Source organism: Aulostomus chinensis, chromosome 13, assembly GCF_037954235.1.
Source record: "Aulostomus chinensis isolate RoL2024-O1b breed Wild chromosome 13, RoL_Achi_v1.0, whole genome shotgun sequence".
Lineage (NCBI taxonomy): Eukaryota > Metazoa > Chordata > Actinopteri > Syngnathiformes > Aulostomidae > Aulostomus > Aulostomus chinensis.
The window spans coordinates 7,580,542-7,602,599 of NC_141332.1; the positions used below are offsets into that span (position 1 = coordinate 7,580,542).

At 45.4% G+C, this 22,058-nt stretch overlaps 1 protein-coding gene across 3 annotated transcripts in view; it reads right to left on the reverse strand.

The window, feature by feature from the left end:
* gpc3 (glypican 3) overlaps window positions 1-22,058 on the reverse strand; it is a 231,442-nt gene that overhangs the window by 45,193 nt on the left and 164,191 nt on the right. For 2 of the 3 annotated variants that reach the window (XM_086222963.1, XM_086222965.1), the window contains one exon: window positions 17,758-17,953. In XM_086222963.1, coding sequence (XP_086079089.1) covers window positions 17,758-17,953 — 196 coding nt within the window. Of the gene's footprint in view, window positions 1-17,757; window positions 17,954-22,058 lie in introns of those variants that run through there. The other variant, XR_015119113.1, reaches the window with a different exon arrangement.

Here is a 22,058-nt window from a genome sequence, read left to right on the forward strand (position 1 = left end):
GTGCCCTGGACTACGTCTGCATCTATGGAGAGCTCGGCCCCTGTATGGGCGGAGGAAGATGAGGGTGTGATTTATTTCTTAGGGCCTGAGCCCGGAGGTACCCCGGGGCGAAGACCCTGTTATGTTTGCTCGACACACTCACCACTTCCAAAGTTAATTTGACCCCCTAAACATGCTCAAAAACTCACCAAATTTGGAACACACATCGGGTGCTGCGAAAAATTCGATAATTCAAAAAAAAGCAGCGGTTTACTCAATAGTGCCACCTAGATACGCAAAAAACCATGCCACGGCCTGTAGGAATGTCCTACAGACATGGGACCAACACCGTTTTATTCGTCTCATCAAGACGGACAAATCAGCTACAGACACCCCTGACCTAACTCTAATAGGAGGTCCACAATTTGGACACTAATGTCCAATTTTGGACAATTTTGCAGCCGAAACAAACGCTATCTCCTCTAACGGCATTAATGGTATCGCTTCCAAAGCTTTCTACTACGTGACTCTCCAAACTCGGCTGATCAAAAGTTGCTAAAGGTTTTTATATAGCGTAAACGGTTTGGATTTTTTAAGCCCTCAAAGTGGGGGAGACACGTTTTACACTTTTCACCTTACAATGGAAACCAATGGGGCACCTGTCTGCTCTCATGGTACATACTCTCAAACACTCGCTTCTACCATGCAAACTAAAAGTCCCACAGTCTCAAAATACACACCACTTTATTCCTGACAAAAATCCCTACAAAAATATGGTATTATGTTCCACTTTTGACCGACATATGCAGAGCTATTTGATTTTGACACACTACAAATGTCAACATCCTCCTCTCTCTCCACTCTGACACAGACAGCAGAGAGCAATGGGGGAGGGGTTCTTAAAGGGCCAGCTCTCAGCTCTGCTCTCACTCTAGCAGAGATCAAAGACAGAGCAGTGGGGGAGGGGTTCTTAAAGGGCCAGCTCTCAGCTCTGCTCTCACTCTAGCAGAGATCAAAGACAGAGCAGTGGGGAGGGGTTCTTAAAGGGCCAGCTCTCAGCTCTGCTCTCACTCTAGCACAGATCAAAGGCAGAGCAGTGGGGGAGGGGTTCTTAAAGGGCCAGCTCTCAGCTCTGCTCTCACTCTAGCACAGATCAAAGACAGAGCAATGGGGGAGGGGTTCTTAAAGGGCCAGCTCTCAGCTCTGCTCTCACTCTAGCATAGATCAAAGACAGAGCAGTGGGGGAGGAGTTCTTAAAGGGCCAGCTCTCAGCTCTGCTCTCACTCTAGCACAGATCAAAGACAGAGCAGTGGGGGAGGGGTTCTTAAAGGGCCAGCTCTCAGCTCTGCTCTCACTCTAGCAGAGATCAAAGACAGAGCAGTGGGGGAGGGGTTCTTAAAGGGCCAGCTCTCAGCTCTGCTCTCCACTCTAGCACAGATCAAAGACAGAGCAGTGGGGGAGGGGTTCTTAAAGGGCCAGCTCTCAGCTCTGCTCTCACTCTAGCACAGATCAAAGGCAGAGCAGTGGGGGAGGGGTTCTTAAAGGGCCAGCTCTCAGCTCTGCTCTCCACTCTAGCACAGATCAAAGACAGAGCAGTGGGGAGGGGTTCTTAAAGGGCCAGCTCTCAGCTCTGCTCTCCACTCTAGCACAGATCAAAGACAGAGCAGTGGGGGAGGGGTTCTTAAAGGGCCAGCTCTCAGCTCTGCTCTCCACTCTAGCACAGATCAAAGACAGAGCAGTGGGGGAGGGGTTCTTAAAGGGCCAGCTCTCAGCTCTGCTCTCACTCTAGCACAGATCAAAGGCAGAGCAGTGGGGGAGGGGTTCTTAAAGGGCCAGCTCTCAGCTCTGCTCTCCACTCTAGCACAGATCAAAGACAGAGCAGTGGGGAGGGGTTCTTAAAGGGCCAGCTCTCAGCTCTGCTCTCCACTCTAGCACAGATCAAAGACAGAGCAGTGGGGGAGGGGTTCTTAAAGGGCCAGCTCTCAGCTCTGCTCTCCACTCTAGCACAGATCAAAGACAGAGCAGTGGGGGAGGGGTTCTTAAAGGGCCAGCTCTCAGCTCTGCTCTCACTCTAGCACAGATCAAAGACAGAGCAGTGGGGGAGGGGTTCTTAAAGGGCCAGCTCTCAGCTCTGCTCTCACTCTAGCAGAGATCAAAGACAGAGCAGTGGGGGAGGGGTTCTTAAAGGGCCAGCTCTCAGCTCTGCTCTCACTCTAGCAGAGATCAAAGACAGAGCAGTGGGGGAGGGGTTCTTAAAGGGCCAACTCTCAGCTCTGCTCTCACTCTCTTATCAGTCTCAGGCTTCTATCTCCTAAACTACAAGGCCTAGGGATTTGCCAATTACACCGTTGGATTCGAGTCGACGGTGCCCACCCGGCCGCGGGCACGCGGGGGCTCAGGCCCTAACAACGCTGCTTGCAGCTTTAATTTATTTATTTATTTTGTCTGGGGGTGGCAGTCCCAGATGCGGATGTCTTTGGCTCACCCCGGGGGCCTGTTTGGCTTGGGCCTCTCAAGGGGTCCCCATCCTTTTTTTTGGGGGGGGGGGGGGGTCGCTGGCTGGTGGTGCCTTATGGCCTGAAGCTCGGCCTGCTCTGGGGTGAGGGGGAGAACAGGGGATGGGTGGAGGAGTTGGAGGGGGTTGCTCTGTCCGGGGGCAGTGGGCCTGGTCATTGTTGTGGGCTGTGGTTCGCCCCATCTGGGCATGGGGTGTGGGTGGGTGTCGCCCTTGGTGAGCCCCTTGTGTGGCTCTGGCCGGATCTCGGGCTGGAGGGGCTCCATGCCACTGGGCTCAGCTCGTACTGCGGGGAAGGGGTGCCTGGGGGCCTGGGCCGTGTTGTTCTGGTCCCCCACATCAGCTACAGTCAGCTGCCCACAGCATCCAATGACAAACCATAGCATACACATACACACACAAATACACGCGCATACACACACGGTGCACAACTGACACATAATTACACACTCAGACATTTATTTTAAATTATATTAAACCAAATAGTAAATTTGCACTGGAAATTCTGCAACCAGTGTTTTTCTTTTTTTTCTGTTGTTGTTGTTGCTGTTGTTTTTTGTTTTTTTTTGCATTGTTGGTTTTGTGCCTCTCCCCCCCGTCTTCCCTATCCTGTTCCTGTTCTATCTTTCTATCCACTCCTGAGCCTCAGTCTGGTAGCTTTATCAATGAACCAATACCATTACCAATGAAGTTAAACACAGATGGCGATAGGAGGAGTATATCAGATTCCTCCTTTGCAGAGTAAAACTGCTTCAGGACAAGGCACCAGGAACATTTATACTGCTTGCCCCAGCTGCTGTTTACAGTATAGCTACTTGAGCAGCTGATTGGGCTGTCTCATGTTAACCTACAGCATTTGTGCATCTACCTGACAAACACATGTGGAAGACTTGAAGCACATTCATGAGAGCAGTAGCTACCATAACTAGCTCTGTAAAACTTTACGGAGCTTAAAGGAAGAGGAAACAGCATATATAGTGATACTTCCTGTGCCACCAGAGCTAATGTCAAAAGTGTCTACATTATGGCTGATCTGATGAAGATGTGGCAAACCCTGCTGTGAAGGATCAGCATGGTGTGACTTACCTACCAGGTGCCAAGGATCAGAGGTCACAGCTGCAGTTGATTAACATGCTAGGTCCATGATCTGGCAGCACACATCTGTTTATTTTGCCCACATACAGAGTGAAAAATATTCAGGTTTCCCAGTATCTCAACTATTTGTGTTATCAAAGGTGTGTTTGTCTCTTTATCTTCTCTCCACACATTCTTTCATCACTCTCTTCTGGCATATTTTGCACCTTTGTTCCAGCCACAAAATTTGTTGCAGGCATGACAGTGAAAGTGAGCCCAGCACATGCTCCCATCATAAGCTGCACGTTCCACATATCTGGAATATTTCTATGTTGCATTATGCTTACCTGTGGTAGAGCTGGATTATTATAAGAGCTCTATTCACACAGTTCCTGCTGAAAATGCTGAGGTAAAGTGCATGGCAAAGGCCTGTGCAGCTCAGAAAGAATACACATAAGGTGGTTCTGCTCTCCTGGCAACATTTAAATACACCATACACTAAAGTCCTTAATTTTTTTTAAACCATATCAAGTCAAGTCAAGTCAATTTTATTTATATAGCGCCAAATCACAACAAAAGTTTTCTCATGACACTTTACAGGTAGAGCAGGTCTAATACCACACTCCTTCAATGAATTTACACCCAACAATTCTCCATCAGCAGCACATCCTGCAACAGCAGCGCGGAAAACCTTCCTTTTAAAAGGCAGGAACATCAAGCAGATCCAGGCTGCATTTAGAATATCAAAATAATTGAGTATTGTGATGATAAAATGGAAATTAAACGAAAAACACTCTCTTGATGATGTTTCAGATGGATGTAAAATATGCATATTGCATTTCAGCAGTGATGTAGATATAATTTTATTTCTTTTTTCAAAAAGGACACCAAAAAAACAGAATGGTTGAATAATTTTCTCAAAGATGTGTTAAAGACATTACTTTCACTTTTGGCTTTTGGACCAGTAAGCTACTTGTAGGGAAGGCCACGTAGAGGCTGTCTTTGTCTCCCCCAATGTTTTTTTTTGTCTTTTTTCTCTTTGTTTTTTTTCTTTTTTTTCTTTTAGTTAGCAAAAAAAAAAACAGAAAACGCATCCAAGCAGAGGCTGCATGTTGTACGATTTTCAGCAACTCAAACATGGCTGGCAATCATGGCTTCTTTTAGTCCTCACATTCACAGGCACACAACTGCGTACATTTCAGGCTGAAGCGATAAAATTTGCATCTTCCTCTGCACTCAGTCTTGCAGCTGCATTTTGTTAACTGCTCACAAGTTGCCTCAATAGGTGGAAGGTTTGTCCAGAGCACTTGCCAGACCTCACCACCTTTTTTCCAGCCCCAGTTGGCAGGACTTCCGGTCTGCATTTTACACACTGTTGCCTGGCCCCATATGCAGGCAGCTTGGAAGGTAGACTGTTTCACATGCTGAAGAAGGGATGCGCTTGTTGGTGGAATGGCATCATAAGACCTTTGCTTCCGCGCAAACAATTCTAGTCTTGCCTCATCAACCTTTCCTGTAGTGCTCTGCTTGTCGTACATAGTGACGACAAACTTCTCAATGATGTTGAGGTCTGCATCTTCTATGATAGCTGGGTACTGGCTGAGCTTTTTGAAGACAGGGCTCACTTCAGGGTAGACCTCCCATGCTTGCCATGCTGTTTTTTTGCCTTTGCCACGAAAGGCTGACACAACATCACAGCCGGTGAAGGGGTGAAAGAACAGCATGCCGCTTGATTTCTCTGGGCCAAGAGAAAGCACCATATCATGGATCAGAAACCACTTAACGGACTGACCTTGGCCAAATTCTACCCAAAGCCTTACTAAGCCTGCATCCTGGAGAGTCGCAAAAACATTAACTGCAACAACAACAATGTCTGTGTCGCATGCCTAAATCAACACAGGTTTCATATGTTGCTTGGCTGCATGAAGAGCATGTGTGAAAATTCTGGAGTCAGCTTCTTCATGGTTGCATGGACCTTCAAGGCTGATGGGCTTGTTTGAGAGTGCCTGCTCTCCTTTGGTCACAACTATAACATTGTCGGGACACAGGGTAACTATCTTATTTGCTAGGAACATGAAGAGCTCAGTCTTGTTGTTGCTGTCTCGCAGGAAGCTTTTCCAGTTGGGTTGTAGTTTGTTTTTGTCTGCCACTCTACGTTGACCTCCAAAACCTCTGTTTGACCTAGTTTTAGCCTTCAGGCTTGAAGTCAAGTAGACATCAAAAATTATATCCATTCGCTCATACTTTGATGAGTAGGTCTGGATTTTTGGAACTACATCTTGGACAGCATTTTCCTCAAAGGTCTTGGATGTCTTAGGAGGCAGTGAATGCACAAGAGAGGAACCATCAATGATAATAGCATCACATTCTGGTTGCTTGTCAGGAGGAGAAATAGTAGCTTCCAGAATTTTTGCAGGCTGACACTTCTGGCCAAAGTGGAGTTTCCCTGTATCACTCAGTGCTGCAGGGAAAGGCTGACTCTCATGCTTGAAGAATTCAAGCAGGTCACACTCTTGTGATTGGCACGATATAAAGAGCTGCGAGAACAGACGGCAGTCATCTTTGAGTACCTGCTTCCTCATGTCACTGGAAGCTGCAGCTGCCTCCTGGCGAAAGAAGTCAGTTTTGTTCTTTTTAATGGGCCTATAGAAGGAACCCTCATCCCCCAGACCATTGAAAAAGTCTGAAAAAAGTGAAATCTGTATACAGGGGCTTAGATAGCATTTGGGACACTAAAGTAAAATAAAAACTATGGTGAGTACAGCACTACATCAGTTAGTAAACTACAACCACTGCTAGTACACTACAATCTAACACTGAACCTCATGCTGAGTTTCACAGCAGTGATGACGACAGATGGTTGTGCTTTGAGATCACTCTAGATAAATAATATAATAAATAAATAAATAATAGAGTTTGACCACAGCATCTTAATTTATGATCATGGATGCTGCCCTTCGACTTAATGCAATATCTTATCAGACAGGTTCCAAAAACACTTTTTAAAAATTACAGTGGCCACCAACTTGAAAACTGGTGGCCATATTGGAATTCTATTGACAATATTGAGTTATTCTAGTAAGAATACATTGATTTTGGTGTCTGATTATTAACATATTTCTGTTCATTCAAGTTATACTCCAAAAAAAACTTTTTTTTTTTTGCATTTGACGAGGCGGCCATATTGAAAACTGGCAGCCATCTTGGATTTTCAGCTGGAAAATGTACTTTTCTTAGAAAGTACATCCTGTACATCATTTGTGCCAAATTTGGTGCTTTTATCACCAACTTAACTGCCTCCACTATAATTAATATCAAATATTAATCAATCGGGGCACCACCCTGATTAGTTCAGGGAAACTAGTGTTGATCAAATTGAAAAAATGTCAATCTCAAACAGAGTTTATCCACTAAACAGTCAATATCAGTAATATCAACTTAATAGGAATGACTTTGATCTTGGAAGGGTGAGGTCCGAGCGCTGGCTATTACATGGACACGTGACTGCAGTTTTGTACTCAAAAGGACACTCCAACTTATCTTTTATAATAAAAAGGGTTGATCAAACACAATGCATCAATCAATCAGCAACACGTTGATATAACAGTTCAGTCTAACCAAAGCATACAAAGCGATAACATGCGTGAGTTTGTGTGTGTGAGTGTACCAAAGAGAGAAGGAGGGGGAGTGGCTGGTTGCCTAGCAACCAGTCAGCGTTGGCAGCAGAGGCTAACAGCTGAGGCTGGCTAGCCGCTTGTTGGCAGTGTCGGGTCCATCCATCCATCGTCATCTTCCGCTTATTCCTACACATTAAGGGTCGCGGGGGGGCTGGAGCCTATCCCAGCGTCAACGGGCGAGAGGCGGGGTACACCCTGGACAGGTCGCCAGTCCATCGCAGGGCCAACATAGAGAGACGAACAACCATTCACACTCACATTCATACCTACGGTCAATTTAGAGTATCAATCAGCCTAGTCCCCAATTGCATGTTTTTGGACTGTGGGAGGAAGCCGGAGTACCTGGAGAGAACCCATGCAGACACGGGGAGAACATGCAAACTCCACACAGAAAGATCCTGTGCCCGAGCCGGGACTCGAACCCGGAACCTTCTTGCTGTGAGGCCACAGTGCTGACCACTGCACCACCGTGCAGCCCTGCAGTGTCGGGTGTGGAACCAAAATGAAAGTATCAAGATCACGGACAATCAGCAACGCTAACGCTGTGGTGTAAATGCAGATAATGTTAATGTCTGGTGTAGCACCAGGGGACAGGCGTTAGCATGACGTGAGGCTACAGGCCAATACAATGTACAGTTCTGTAGCCTTCGAGGAAAAGGCAGAATTAAACCCAAAAATGTGTGTTCAGTACAAGTGTGCAGGATTCTTTAGAATCAATAAACATGTAGCACCTTCTTGAAAATATCACCGTTTCAAACAATCACAGTTCCAGTAGTTACGGCGTAATGCCGTATAATAGCATCTGCTGTTTACAGGACTTCCATCACAAAACAGTACATTCATAGACACTATATGAACACAAACTAAGCCATTTCTCTGCCCAGAAAATGCCTAGTTAGGGGAATCCTTACTTGGTCCAGTGGGGCGGTAAGGGATTCGATCTCCGCTGGTCTGGTGCGCGGGGTCCGGCTTGGGAGAGAGAGAGCGAGCCTTTCTTGGTCCGGTACCTTTATTTGGACAGACCGGTGATGTCACTTCCCGTGGGACGTGCTGGCTCTCAGCCAATGGCATTGCAGCACGCGAACTTCCAGTTAAGTGGGGCGAGGAGTTTTGCAGGGGTCAATGGCCAGAGATGATCCCCCTTTTTACGACCCTTTGTTTGAGATTGTGTGGTCACTCCAAATGCAGGCTTCTGAAAGGGGTTTTAGGCCTCAAAGCCTGAAAGTCCTTTCTTCAGATGCATTAATCGTCAAATCTCTAAATTAATCTCTCCTCCTGGTTGTGTTGGCCCAACACCACTAAACGTTCCAGAACATGAATCAGGCGGTCAAGCTGCTCATTGACCCCTGTTATTCCCCTAATAATGTCCTCCTGCAGGACCGCCTGTGTTAGGACCCTCCCACTGGATCCGTGTGAGCTGGAGGATGCGCCACTAGGTCTGGATGGGCTGGAGGACTGTCCGCCGCTTGTTGGCGTGGTGCTGGGCCGAATGCCGCTGGTCCTGGCGGATGACTCTGAGCCGGCGGATGGGCTGGCGATGGAGCTGGCAGGGGTGCTGCACGTTGGCGGCATGGGCGGCATGGCTGACGGATCAATTTCAGATCCAGTGGGAGGGTCCTCACACAGGCGGTTCTGCAGGTGCAGGAGGACATAACGGGGATCAATGAGCGGCTCGACTGCTTGATAAATGTTCTGGAACGTTTTGTGGACAAATAAATTAATCTGGCTTCATGAATTGTGTAATCGCTTCTTACCCATTCACATTATTTTGGAAATGAAATTCTGGCGTGCAATGACGGCTCCCCGGCCAGGATCAGCGTCCATCCCTCCAGCCTCTGCGCATCGATTATCTGCACATTGATGGAGTGGAAACCCTTATGATCAATGTAAGCGTATTCTTCATGGGACAGCGTTGTTATGGCAACATGAGTGCTGTCAGTGGCTCCGATTACATTAGAGAATCCGGCTATTGCTTCCAATTGCGCTTTAATATTGGCCTGTTCAACTGCACCGTAAGGAAATTTAATGTACCTGCGGGAGAGGTGGATGATCAGGTCCACCACCATGGGCATGGCCCGGTTGAGGGTCGACTGACTCACCCCAGAACGGTCTGCCATCTCCCGCTGGAAGGCTTCTTTGTGCCCGGTGTATGTGCGGTTATCAAATAATGTCAGTTACCAAACACCGACACAGGGTGTTGCCAACAGACCAAAGTGCAGTTAACGCATGAATCGGCTTTCCGCCAACTTCTACGGCACCTCCGGAGTTGGCGTGAAACAGCGCAAGAGTCGACGAACTTTTCACATTGATACATCTGAACATGAGCGCCAATCCTGGCGTACGCAGGTTTTTCTTGCGTAAACCGCGTTGATACATGAGGCCTGTTGGGATTCAGAGCCCATGTGCTGACGACCACCATTTTCTTCCTCACTGTGTTCCACTTGGAGATGGGACAGAACAAAGACCAATAAAACGTTCCCGCCAGCCACCAGGTTGAGGTGTGGCAACCCTCTTCACAGGGGGAAACCCACTACTCATTGGCTGAGAGCCCAGGGGGTCCCCGCTACGTCATCATCAGCGGTGGACCTATAAAACCAGACGTACTGCTGAAAAAGCTTCGGTTTTTCACAGGTACGCTAACTTCACCAAGTAGCGTTTGCCGAAAGGGAGCAACTACCACGTCTCCCTTTGTTCCTCTCTCGTTTGTGGAGCAGCAGTCTACAACTCACGGGACGAGTCAAGTCCACAGACTTTCACTTTCGATTCAGTCACGTGACCGCGGTTCTCCTCATCCCCTAACACGGAGAATCCGCGCATCCCTTTTTTTTTCTTTTTGACTTTGTTTTTGGATCCAAGGGAGACAGCCCGCACCCGCTGATCTCCTCTACCCTGCAGAAGGACTCAAGTTTTGTCGGGACGTTTTGCTCAGGACAATTCCCCAACCCGGTCGACCGCGGAGGCCCGTATCCGAGCCAAGGAACGGACCCTCTGCAAGCGCCATCTCCATCTCCGCCTCGGAGCGGAGCAACGAACGCAAGGCATTAATGTGTCTGGGCAGAGATCGTAGTCAAGAGTGTAACAGTAAACGCTGCAAGTTGCAAGAGAACAAGCCGCCGAGCTCTCATCATCGTATCACTGTCACTGTGTCGTTGTGCTGTGCTAACTCTGTTGTATCAGACGGGGCGCTGGGCCCTCAGCGTCTGATCATCAAGAGTTATCACTGTTTGGTTTCCACAACCGAGCTGAGTTCATGATCTGTGGCCGTCTACGAAGTCGAAAGAGCTGTAACCTCGTCTGTGGAAGCGCACGTACCAGACTCGGTTGAAACCTGTACGCGTGCACACGGCGAGCGGGAGCGAGCTCTTTGTCTTTGTCGGCGCCATTTAATCTGAATCTACAGTAAGGTTATATCTTTCCTTTCCTCCCCCACTCTGCCACCACTTTTCACATCTCCACACACGTGACTAGGACTCTGCAGCCTCCCTGACCCCCCTCTTCCGACTCAGCGGAAGTCAGGGCGGCCATTTTGGCTCTAATTGTCCGAGTCCGTCATTTTGGGTCAGTTACCCTGACCCGCTCGGGTCCCTCCCTCTCGCTGGCTCGCTCTCTCTCTCTCTCTCACTCACACACACACACACACACACACACACACACACACACACACACACACACACACACCCTTGATAGAAGTAGATGTTAGATAATAGTCTGCAATTGTGAAGATATACCTATTGATTATTGCTGTGTTAATTGTAAAATTAATATTGTGATAATAAATGTGTTATATTTTGCAATAATTTGACTCCTGGTTTTATTGTGTGTGGATTGAAATTTGATTGCTGGTTTGATTGGGTCAGTGCTCGGAATCACACCTTCTATTTGACTGAGACTGAATAGACGTGATAGTAATTTATTTTAATTAAATAATTAATTGTTTAATTTTAATTGATTCAATAGCTGTTGAATTTGGCCAAGCAAATTTGACAATTTTCTTACCCTGTTCACCTTTGAGGTCGATAACAGAGGATTGGCTGTTCCCTGATTCCAGGGTGGTGCCCCGTTAATAGATTCTGATTATTTTCTTTATAGTTTAATTTAAGATATCGCCAATCCTCTCCCCCCTTTACGAGCCCCAACATTTTGGTGCCCCGTGTGAGGCCTAACACCAACAGGCCCCTGGTCTGGAATGCTCTGGGGAATGTAAGGATAGATGTTTAATTGGTGAGAACAGGACACGTGTGCATATAGGTAGCATTAGTGATATGTGAGGCGGTTATGGAATTCATTTTATGTGTAAGTGAGAACAAATCTATCATTATGCATGTCTGGAGACATCAACTGTGTGGTCAGTAGCTTTACAGCAGAGCCATACGGAAGTCTCAGCCCTTTCTCTGTCTTGTCTGCACATTATGGTGTTTGCCCCTTTCCCTTTGCATGCGAGTATGATGATGGACTACACCGTTGCTGCACTCCCTGCTTTGTGAAACCAGATCTGCCTCGTCAATCTCAGTGGAGCAGAGCTCAGACAGTCAGCTCATTAAGCCTGACGCACTTAAGATCGACCTTTGAACCCAAGCTCAATGCTTGACCACAAAAATGCTGAGTGGTCATCCTAGGTCAGAGTTTTGTTGGGTTGTCAAAGGCTATTGGCAGATATTTGAGTATCTGCCAGTGAGAGGGGACTCTTCACAGTCTGCAGACATTATTGGCATTTATATTTCTGCAGGCACACACACTAATAGCAGAACATATTCGGGACTAGAGATGTATGATTGTCTAGGGAGGTTTGATGCTTCACTGACTTTCAACCTTTAGCTGCTTGTAAAAACAGAGGACAATCTAATGGCTGAACCAGAAATGCCCAGCTGGCTAACAGGATCATAGAAGAGAGGGCATCAGACTCCCACAGACAAGCCTGCTGGAAGTGATGGCCATGCAGGATTCATGTGTAACCCAGGTTTCCTGGCGGTGAACCCAAATCTCTGCCACAACATCCCAAACAGGAGAACTACTCCCACTAACGTGTTTGCTCAGCTGGGCTGGCTTTTTGTAAATGTATCAAAGCCCCTTATTCCTATTCCTGGGCTTTTTTCTCCCTTCTTTTTCCATTTGGTTTGTTTTTTCCAACAGATTGTAGCCTCATTGGTTCTTTGTTAGGCTATTGCATAGGGGGACAGATCAAGGATTCTAGGCAGAGAAAACTTCTGAGAGACAAAACTCTCGCAAAAAGGACCAACCTCTCACCTGAAAAGGGTATGTGACCTTCTTGACCTTTGCCTCTACACCACCTACTTCCAATACAACAATGGTTTCTACAGGCAAAAACACGGCTGTGCCATGGGATCTCCGGTATCCCCCATTGTAGCAAACCTGTACATGGAAGAGATGGCGAGTCTAGCCTGGAGAACATTCAGATGCCACCCGCCGAGACATTGGTACAGACACATAGACGACACCTGGGTCACCATCAGGAAAAGTGAAGTTGGACCTTTCACTGAACACCTTAACTCGGTGGACAAGAACATCACATTCACGAGAGAGGATGTCAAAGACAACTGTTTAGCTTTTCTAGACTGTGCGGTACACGTTGAAAACAATGGGAACTTAACATTGGGGTCTACAGGAAACCCACCCACATGGATCAGTATCTCCTGTTTGACTCACACCACCAACTTCAGCACAAACGAGGGGTGATCTGAACTCTCAAACACAGAGCACAAAATATCCCTTCAAAAACAAATGGGAAAAGAGGGGAACACAACCACATCCACCCAGCTCTCCAAACTTGTAGTTATCCAAACTGGGCTTTCATTAAAACTGCCAAGAAGCCCAGGGAGGATAAGAAAAATGAAGCCCAAAAGAAGAGGAATATTGTCATCCCATATGTGGCAGGAGTTTCAGAGAAACTCAGAAGGATCTTTACCACACATCAGATCCCTGTGCACCTTAAGTCCAGCAACACCCTGCGGCAAAAACTTGTCCATCCTAAAGACAAGGTTCCAAAGCATAAACAGAGTAATGTTGTTTATGTAGTCCAATGTAACGTGAAGTGCTCTGACCTGTACATAGGGGAGACAAAACAACAACTGCACAAACGCATGGCGCAACGCAGGAGAGCCACAACCACAGGCCAGGACTCAGCAGTCCACCTCCATCTCAAGGAGAAGGGGCACTGCTTTGAAGACCACAAGGTGTGCGTTCTAGCCAGGGAGGACAGATGGTCTGAAAGAGGGGTAAAAGAAGCCATTCATGTCAAACTAGAACATCCTTGAACAGAGGAGGAGCCTCAGACACCATCCTTCACTCACCTACAATGCCGTCCTTAGATCCCTCCCCAGGAGGTGCAGCCTTCATTCAGGTGACCTGAACGACCCTCCTAAGAGGGCTGGGAGGGGTAACGACCTGAAACTGTGGCCAACAACTCACATCACCACCTAATGAGCCTCTTGTTCTGGCCTTACGACCACTTGTTTTTGCCACCACCCCCTTGGGTGGATCTATACCTGATACTTCCCACCAGAATTTTAGAACTGAAGAAGCTTCTTGGATGAGAAGCGAAATGTCTTCACTTACAAGAGGAGAGTCCAGTTGCCTAGTTTGATCATTTTTGAGAACTCCTATATCTCCTGTCTCCTCACTTTATCCTTCTGTGCTCCCCAGTCTCCTGGCCCTGCCTCCTCGTCGCTGTTCCTTGTCCTGCACACTTCCCTGGAACCCCCACTTGGCTTTTCCCCCTGGATTCCCTCCACTCGTCCCCTCACCATCCCTGGACTCACGCCCCTCCTTGGATCCCACCTCTCCTCACCTTCCCCCCTTACTCTGTCCTCAAACACTGTTGAAGTGCCCTACCAACTGTCTGCCTGTGGTTCTCTCCCCCTCTCCACACCTCACTACTAATTCGTTGATCAAACAAGCCCAAAGAGTAAATTAATAGTATTTAAATGTTTTGCACTTTGAATATTGCACTTTCAAATTCAACCTCAATTTCTGACCTCAGCCTGGTTCCTACCTCAGTTCTAGTAAGTAGAATGGTCTTGAAGGTTTTACTATTCATGGAACTTGTTTGTGCAACCTGCCTGGTATATTTTCCCAGGATTCTAGAATTCCTTTTTAGTATGTCCATCCATCCATTTTCTTCCGCTTATTCCTGTTAAGGGTTGCAGGGGGCCGGAGCCGGTCCCAGGTGCTACAGGCTTGAGGCGAGTGTCACGGAGTGAGCCGTGACGCTTGCGCCAAATGTGCGCACCTAGCCACTCACGCAAGCGCATAGGCGCATAGGCAGCTATCTGCCGGCACATTAAAAACACCAGCTGACCTACTGCTGTGAGTAGCGCTTCATCTACATTCAGTTTCTGTCTTGGTTTACCTGGTTTTCACGTTCCACACTACACCATTTCCCATACAATCTCACCAGCATTTGTTAGAGTGTGCAAGGGTGGCCAACCAGCTTGTTCAACACATTTATTTTTTGTTTCATCACTCGCGTTTTCAACACGCACTATTTTTCTAAAACATTCCCTCATCTGTTAAAACATTGTACTGGTAACAAAGCACACTTACACACACCACCGTTTTTGCAGTTTAATGTTTTTAGCAATCTTTACAAACACATTCAGTTTTCTGTAGACTCACCAGCACATCATACACTCCCTTCTTCCTCGGGCGAAGCCGAGGAACTGTTCTAATGCGCAATTGTTGGGAGGTCCGCGCGCCCTGGGCGGCGCGTACTATTTGAGCGGGGGTGTTTTTATGCATTTTGGGGAAAATATATTTTGTTATGTGTAGAGGGGATTTTGGTTATTGAAAATGATTTCAGGTGTTTATGTATTCTGGTGTTTTTCTGTTAGTTGTTATTTCTCATTTAGAATTTTGTTATTTAGTAAATTGATTTATTTTTGCAACTGGGCTCTTCTGTGGGGAGGAGCTGCGGGTATAAAAGCCCTGTAGAATGCTCCAGAGCTGGGTTTTGTGGTGTAGATGTCGGTGTGGAAGGTACTGAGCACTTGGCTATAATTTAGTTTTGTGCAGGGTCATTTTTTATTTAGCCTGGCAAACTTGAAGCCTGTTTATTTTTTGCATTTTGATATTCTGTTTTGCTTAGTTTAAGTTCTGCATTTTGACTTTATTTTTGGGACAATGTACATATTTGCACCGTTTGGAGGGAAAATTTTAGAAAAAAGGAAAAAATAAAAAGCGCTATTTTTTGAAAGAAGCGTCATTGCTGTCTGTCCACTCCACCGCCGTCCATTCCTGCAACAGCGAGGTTCACCCTGGACAGGTTGCCAGTCCATTGCAGAGCCAACATATATAGGCAGACAACCATTCACACTTAGTCATATCTATGGTCACCCAAACTCCATTGCAGAGCCAACATATATAGGCAGACAACCATTCACACTTAGTCATATCTATGGTCAATTTAGAGTATCCAATTAGCCTAGTCCCCAATTGCATGTCTTTGGACTGTGGGAAGAAGCCGGAGTACCTGGAGAGAACCCACGCAAGCACAGAGAGAACATGCAAACTCCACACAGAAAGACCCCTTGCCCGAGCGGGGACTCAAACCCGGAACCTTCTTGCTGTCAGGTGACAGTGCTAACCACTGCACCACCATACCGCCTCCTTTTTAGTATGTACCATGGAAAATTATTAGAAATGGGAAAAAAAATGCACATTCAGGAATCCTGCCTTTTTTTTCTTTTAGTAATTTCTCATTAAAAATACCTTTCAAGTACCAAGTTTTTCCTCATGCTTTTGAGAATACACTGTAGGGGTGAAAGCTGCAGCTGCTGCTAGTGTGGACTGAATGGCCAGCAACAAAGCGCTAAAGCAACAATGAGGAAATGCTGTCCCCTCAATACTAATGTAAACCCTGGTTGGATAAGGATATGAAGCTTGATGCATAGTTTCAGAGTTAAAACGGATAAAATAATTATTGCTTATTAAATAATTGCTGTCCTTGGTTCTATATGGGCTGTGGCTATAATTTTGGAAAATAGTGGCTTGCAGAAACATATGAGAAAAGAACTGAACTAGTTCAATTTGGAACTGTGAGCTCCTTCAAAATTTTGAATATGAACTATGAACTGAACTAGTTTGTTTTAAATTTTGAGAACTTTGAACTTGTTGATGTAGAAAATGAACTTTCCCAACACTGGTTCGAAGTGAGGTGTCTACCTGAGGAAGTCTCATGTCTCCTGCCTCATAGTAACACTGTGTCTCATATATACAATTTAAGATTTTTTCTTTATTATCAGTGTGAGTGCAATACTACACCACAAATACCAGTTAAAGTTCACTTTGACATTCATCGGGGCTCATTCTGGGGATGTTCTTGCCATTGACATCTATTGTGTACCTTAAGGACATATGATATGCTACATTTTACTCTAAGTCGGGGATTGGCAACTAAGTTTGGCCTGGAGCCAAAACTTTTCTAAACCATTAGATGGCAGCCCACAACAACAGATTATCAAAACAGGCTTATCAAAAGATCATATTGTGAAATTGATTCAGATACTGGTAAGAGTATGTTTTAAATGTGTGTCTAACAAGAGAAAAATTTCACTGTTAAAATGTCTGAAGAAGAAAGTTGACAGTGATAGGGCATACAAGAGTACTGGAAAGACAATTATATTCATCCGGCAGGTTCCTTGTTGCTCAAATTGTGTAGAGACACAGTTAAACACAGGTTTATTGCCGCTGTGTATGGTGTCTATCAACACATCCACTCATTTCTATCACAGACATTTAAAGTCTTATGAACTACAGCCTTGTTTTGAATGATCTGTTGGGTTTATAGTTTAATAAGAGGGAAAAGAGTGACCGATCAGCTGATGGGTGAGGGACATTAATTCTTAATGAGAGTGCAACTGGCACAACCAGGATACTTTCCTGTGTTTATTGTTCGTACAAAAACAGCAGAAGAGAGAGAAATCTCAACAAAACCGACTGTTTCTCAACATAGCTGCTCAGAGGCACCAAAGCATAAAATTCAAGCACAGGCAGAAAGCCAAGCTCAGCGTGGCAAATATCAAAATAATCTGCTGGGCCAGGTGTCATTGCCTATTTGGCCCACCATCTGCTAATTGCCAACCACCCCTCTATGTGATTTACTGAACATTTTTGAATACAACTGCAAATACAACTTCAAAATTTATAGCACTTAGAAAAAATGTACATGGATTATATTGATAGCTCACTTGACAATATAGTCAGAACTTCAAAATTTCCATTCCAATTTATCACAATGAAGTTCGCAGAGTTGCAGGGCTGTACACTGCTGAACACATTAATGTAGCTGATATGTTGAAAACAAAAACTGCATTAAGTTATTGTGTCCCTTACGGCAACACACTTAAATATAGCTGCCATTACATGGGTCATGGTAAAACATCATCATAATATACTCAAAATATCTATACAAGGGGCTGAACAATTGTGAAAAAATATTATAATAAGTGTATTGATTTCATTGCACAGCCCTAATGAATATGTGTGCATGTGTCTAACCTGCAAAGACGCGTAACCGCTTGCGTCTGGGTGGTGGCCCCAGCCCAGACCCACCGGTGCACTCGTCCTCATCATCACAGTCCCCGCTCTCAAATCCCTCCTCTCCCTCATTGCTCCATCCATCCACCCCACCAGCGCCTTCTTTATGCGACCAAGCTCTCCAGCTCTTCTTGGATACTGTCACAAGCTGCAGCAACTGTGGGATAAACAGGAATTAGGTTAAACATATTGAAATATATGTATCACCCTCAGCCTCTATATGGTAAAGCCAGAGACTGCCATACCCACTTATATATTTCAAGCCACACATGTTCAGTGATGTTTTGTTTTTCCTGAATACATGTATTATTTTCTGATCATCTTATGTATTTTTCATCATTCTACTCATTACCATAGTTTGGTTGCAGTATGTACACCTTCGTCTTTGGTTTCAGAAATCAGACAGCATGCAGATAATACCGGGTTGAAACATATTTATTTAAAAGAATTTAACATGGTTATTTAAACACACACAGACTTACCTCCTGTACTAGTCTGATCTTCTTAAAAGACCTGACTACAGGGCTCCTTTTATAGTGAGGGGAAGATAATTGGAACCCACCATTTTGACACGGGAGTTTGTTGAAGGGTTGAGTTTGTAAGTTGCACATTCAAAGAGTTCTATTGCTAAAAAACATGAATACTAACCCTGTATGTGCTGATGATATATTTGATGTTTTGAAATGTTTTTCTTGGATTAAGGTCACTTGGATTGTTGGTGAGTTTGTGTGTCAGTCCTTCACTAGGGAGAGTTGGTTTGATCTAGCACAGACAAGGCTCTGGCTAGAGAGTTTCAGGGTGTTTTGTTCTATGACAGTGGAGAGTGAGGTTGGGCACCAGGCTGCCAAGAGCTCTACCCATATATGGTATGAGAGTCTGCTTATGCTCTACGTTGTTTGCTTGATTTGAAGCATATATGTTTGTTATTTTCATTCCATTTTTTGAAGCATAATTTTTGATTTTTTTTCCTCTGTGCAAGAATAATAAATTTATATAATTACAACTTTTGGTTTGCCTTGTTCTGTACACTCAGCCCTCATTCAAGGGAACTCTTTTACACTCTACATTAATCAGTGTGAATTTACTTTAGTGGTTTAGCGAAGGTGAAAATAAAACAAAACAAAACAGAGGTGTCGTTTGATCTGGGCTGCAGCATGATTTCGACAGTAATGGCGAATTCCAAACAAACTATCCCAGCAGCTTTCGGGCAAGAGGCAGTGTTCACCCTGGACAGGTTGCCAGTCTATTGCAGGGCAAACATATGGAGACAGACAACCATTCACACTCATGCCTACGGTCAATTCAGTGTCCAATCAGCCTACTCCCCATGTGCATGTCTTTGGACTGTGGGAGGAAGCCGGAGGTATCAGTGAGAACCCACGCAGGCACAGGGAGAACATGCAAAATCCACACAGAAAGATTCTGTGTCCGAGCCGGGACAGCCGTCTTGCTGTGAGGTGACAGTGCAAACCACTGCACCACCGTGGACTGCAATGCATTTCAGCTATTTTCAGTGCTTTACTGAAGCACCACGGAAGTGCAACAAAGTAGATGTTTTTCCTGAGATCTGTTCCAATCTAATCAACTCAATGCATATTATAGAAATGTCAAACAGTTGGAAGCTCCATCATTTTAACTGTTTGAATTCCTGTTAACCAAATAGTAAAAGAAACAATTTGATTACTGCAACTGAGAAAAACATGACTGGAAAAGGGAAACATTTCTTTACAAACAGAAAAGTATTCTTGTATCTGGTACTGGTGAAAACCATATACACAAGCCTGGAAACACCCTTCACTGCTGCTGTTGGGCCATCTTTCTGCCTCCACAACATTGTCCATGAGTGAGAGCCCTGCCAACGTAATGGATGAACTAAATTCCACAGCCTGCCCCCTGACGTGAGTGAAGCTGGCCCCCCACCCCAAGCAAAATAGTCTGTTTCGTTTGTGCTGTAAAAATTTGTTTGTGCTGCTATGGTTTTTGAGTTAACGATTTTTTAGGTCATCCAAATGCCAGCGTGTGGACAGATCTCAGTAGGGAGCTGGGAAACAAGATGTCTGCAAAGGCTCTGTACACCTTTGTCAAGGGCAACAGACAACATTTGGTCAGCTTTGGGATTAAGTCATGAAACTGATCCTGACACCAGTGATGACACCGTTATGTCTCTGAATCAGGTGTCCTTCTCACTGAAAAGTCATTTCAACTTCAAGTTCCTTTTGATAAGTGGAGGGGATTTATTCTGGAAAAAGTTGAACACAAAGACAAGTATTCACAAACCCAAAAAAAGGACATACACGGTTTTGAAGCCTGGCACCTGGACCCACATCATAAACGAGCAAATCTGGGAAGCAGTTAAAATTGCTTGCACATTTGTTTAAGAGCCAAGGTCTTTCCTTCAGTAACAAATAATTACATTGAAAATCGCAGGATACTGTAAGGAGTGTCGTGTGTTAGACCTGCCTTCACCAGGCTACCAGAATCAGCACAAGAGGAGACAAAGTGTCCACACAAGGAGCTCAAGGTTTAACAAACGAGGTTTATTAGTGTACAGTGGTCGAGGTTTCTCTGAGACACAACAAACAAGTAAGACGCTAATAAAACGCACGGGGCACAAAAACTAAAACTTTGGAAAAACACTAAATCTAAGCACGGGCAGCACTATAAGCTGAAGGAACGATAACAAAAGGCAACCACCAGACGAACTCTGGGGTGAAATAAGAATTTGGGGGAAAAATAAATCAAGGTTGAGGAATCAGCGAGCCAAATAGAATGGGAACGGAAATCTAAGGAAATCAAAAGGGTCAGCACTCAGCTGCTACTATCCAGCAAATGACTTTAACAAAAATACCACAGAAATACTGGGTCTTCTGGCACACCTTAGTGGCTCAGGAAAAAGTGGAGCGAAATCACACTTAGAAAAAGTAACAATCAACAAGGAGTGCTCTCTACTCGGACTAGAAAGGTAACAATGAGAAAAAACTAGTAGACCACAAACTCGGAAAAAACGTACAAAAATGCACGGAAGGTGAGCAGGTCAAGACGACAGATGCTATTCAATATTCCAGCACATGGAAACAACCAGCTCAGACTTAAATACCTAGGGGGGGTAATCAGGGAATGGATTCAGCTGGTGTTTCCTGTGTGCCGCAGAGTGACTGACAGAGGGAGCAGCCAATCACTAACCAACAGGGGCGGAGCTCGGAACTGGGTAGAGAGAGGGAAATAGCACAGGAATGCTGGATCATAAAATCATGGCCTTCTTGACATAAATTGTGACAGAGAGCCTGAAATCAACAGCGCAATGGTGCTTAACTGTTACATTAAGAACTGTGATGACTCCCTGCACACGGGCAGCTCAAAGCGCTTCATGTCTGGACAGTTGCATGTCCAGGTAGCCAAAGAACTCTGTGAGGGCAGGATGAAACCACATGTATGGCGGGCGTCACGAGCAGAGAAGCTGATGGACTTTGGAGATCCTGAGCCAGTCATCTACCAAATTTGGCCACCTTGCACAAAGCAAAACAGGAGCGAAATAATATGGCATTAGGTGGCAAAGATCCCATTTTGTCATTGCAGCAACTGAAGTACAGTGCACCTCACAGTGGAGGCATTAAAGACATTGGACTGGACAAGTTTTTCTGTCACTCCTGCATTATCCAGGAAATCTCACCCAACAGTATGTTTTGATGCAACTGGCTCAGTCGTTAGAAAACTGGTGAGACCAAACGGCTCATCTGGCCACATCTTTTTATATCAGGGTGTTCTGACAGGATATAACAGCTCGAGTGTCCCAGTTGTGCAAATGCTGTCAGAGAAACATGATGTCAGTGCTATCACACAGTGGCTGACAGAATGGATTCATGCAGGTGCACCTGTTCCAAAAGAAGCTGTGAGTGATTTTTCTCTGGCCATTCTTGGAGCTCTGGTCAAGGCTTTTACCCCTCATCATGATCTGAAGACCTACATCAATGAATCCGTTGAAGTCTTGCTTGGGAATCAACCTGCAAAACTACCACCATGTTTTGTCAGGGTTGATGTCGCACACTGCATCAAGATGATCTGCCAGGGGGACTGTCTGAAAAATAAAACACATCGTGTTAAAGATTTCTTTGTGAGGTTTATAGCACAGCTTATTAAATCACAATCTGTGGAACATGCAAAACAACTTCTGCATGCCATCACTGTTGTGGCACTGAGGGAATCAGAGGGTAATGACAGTTCTGGAGCACCTCTCCCATCAGAAAGGTGCAAGAGGGACCTGA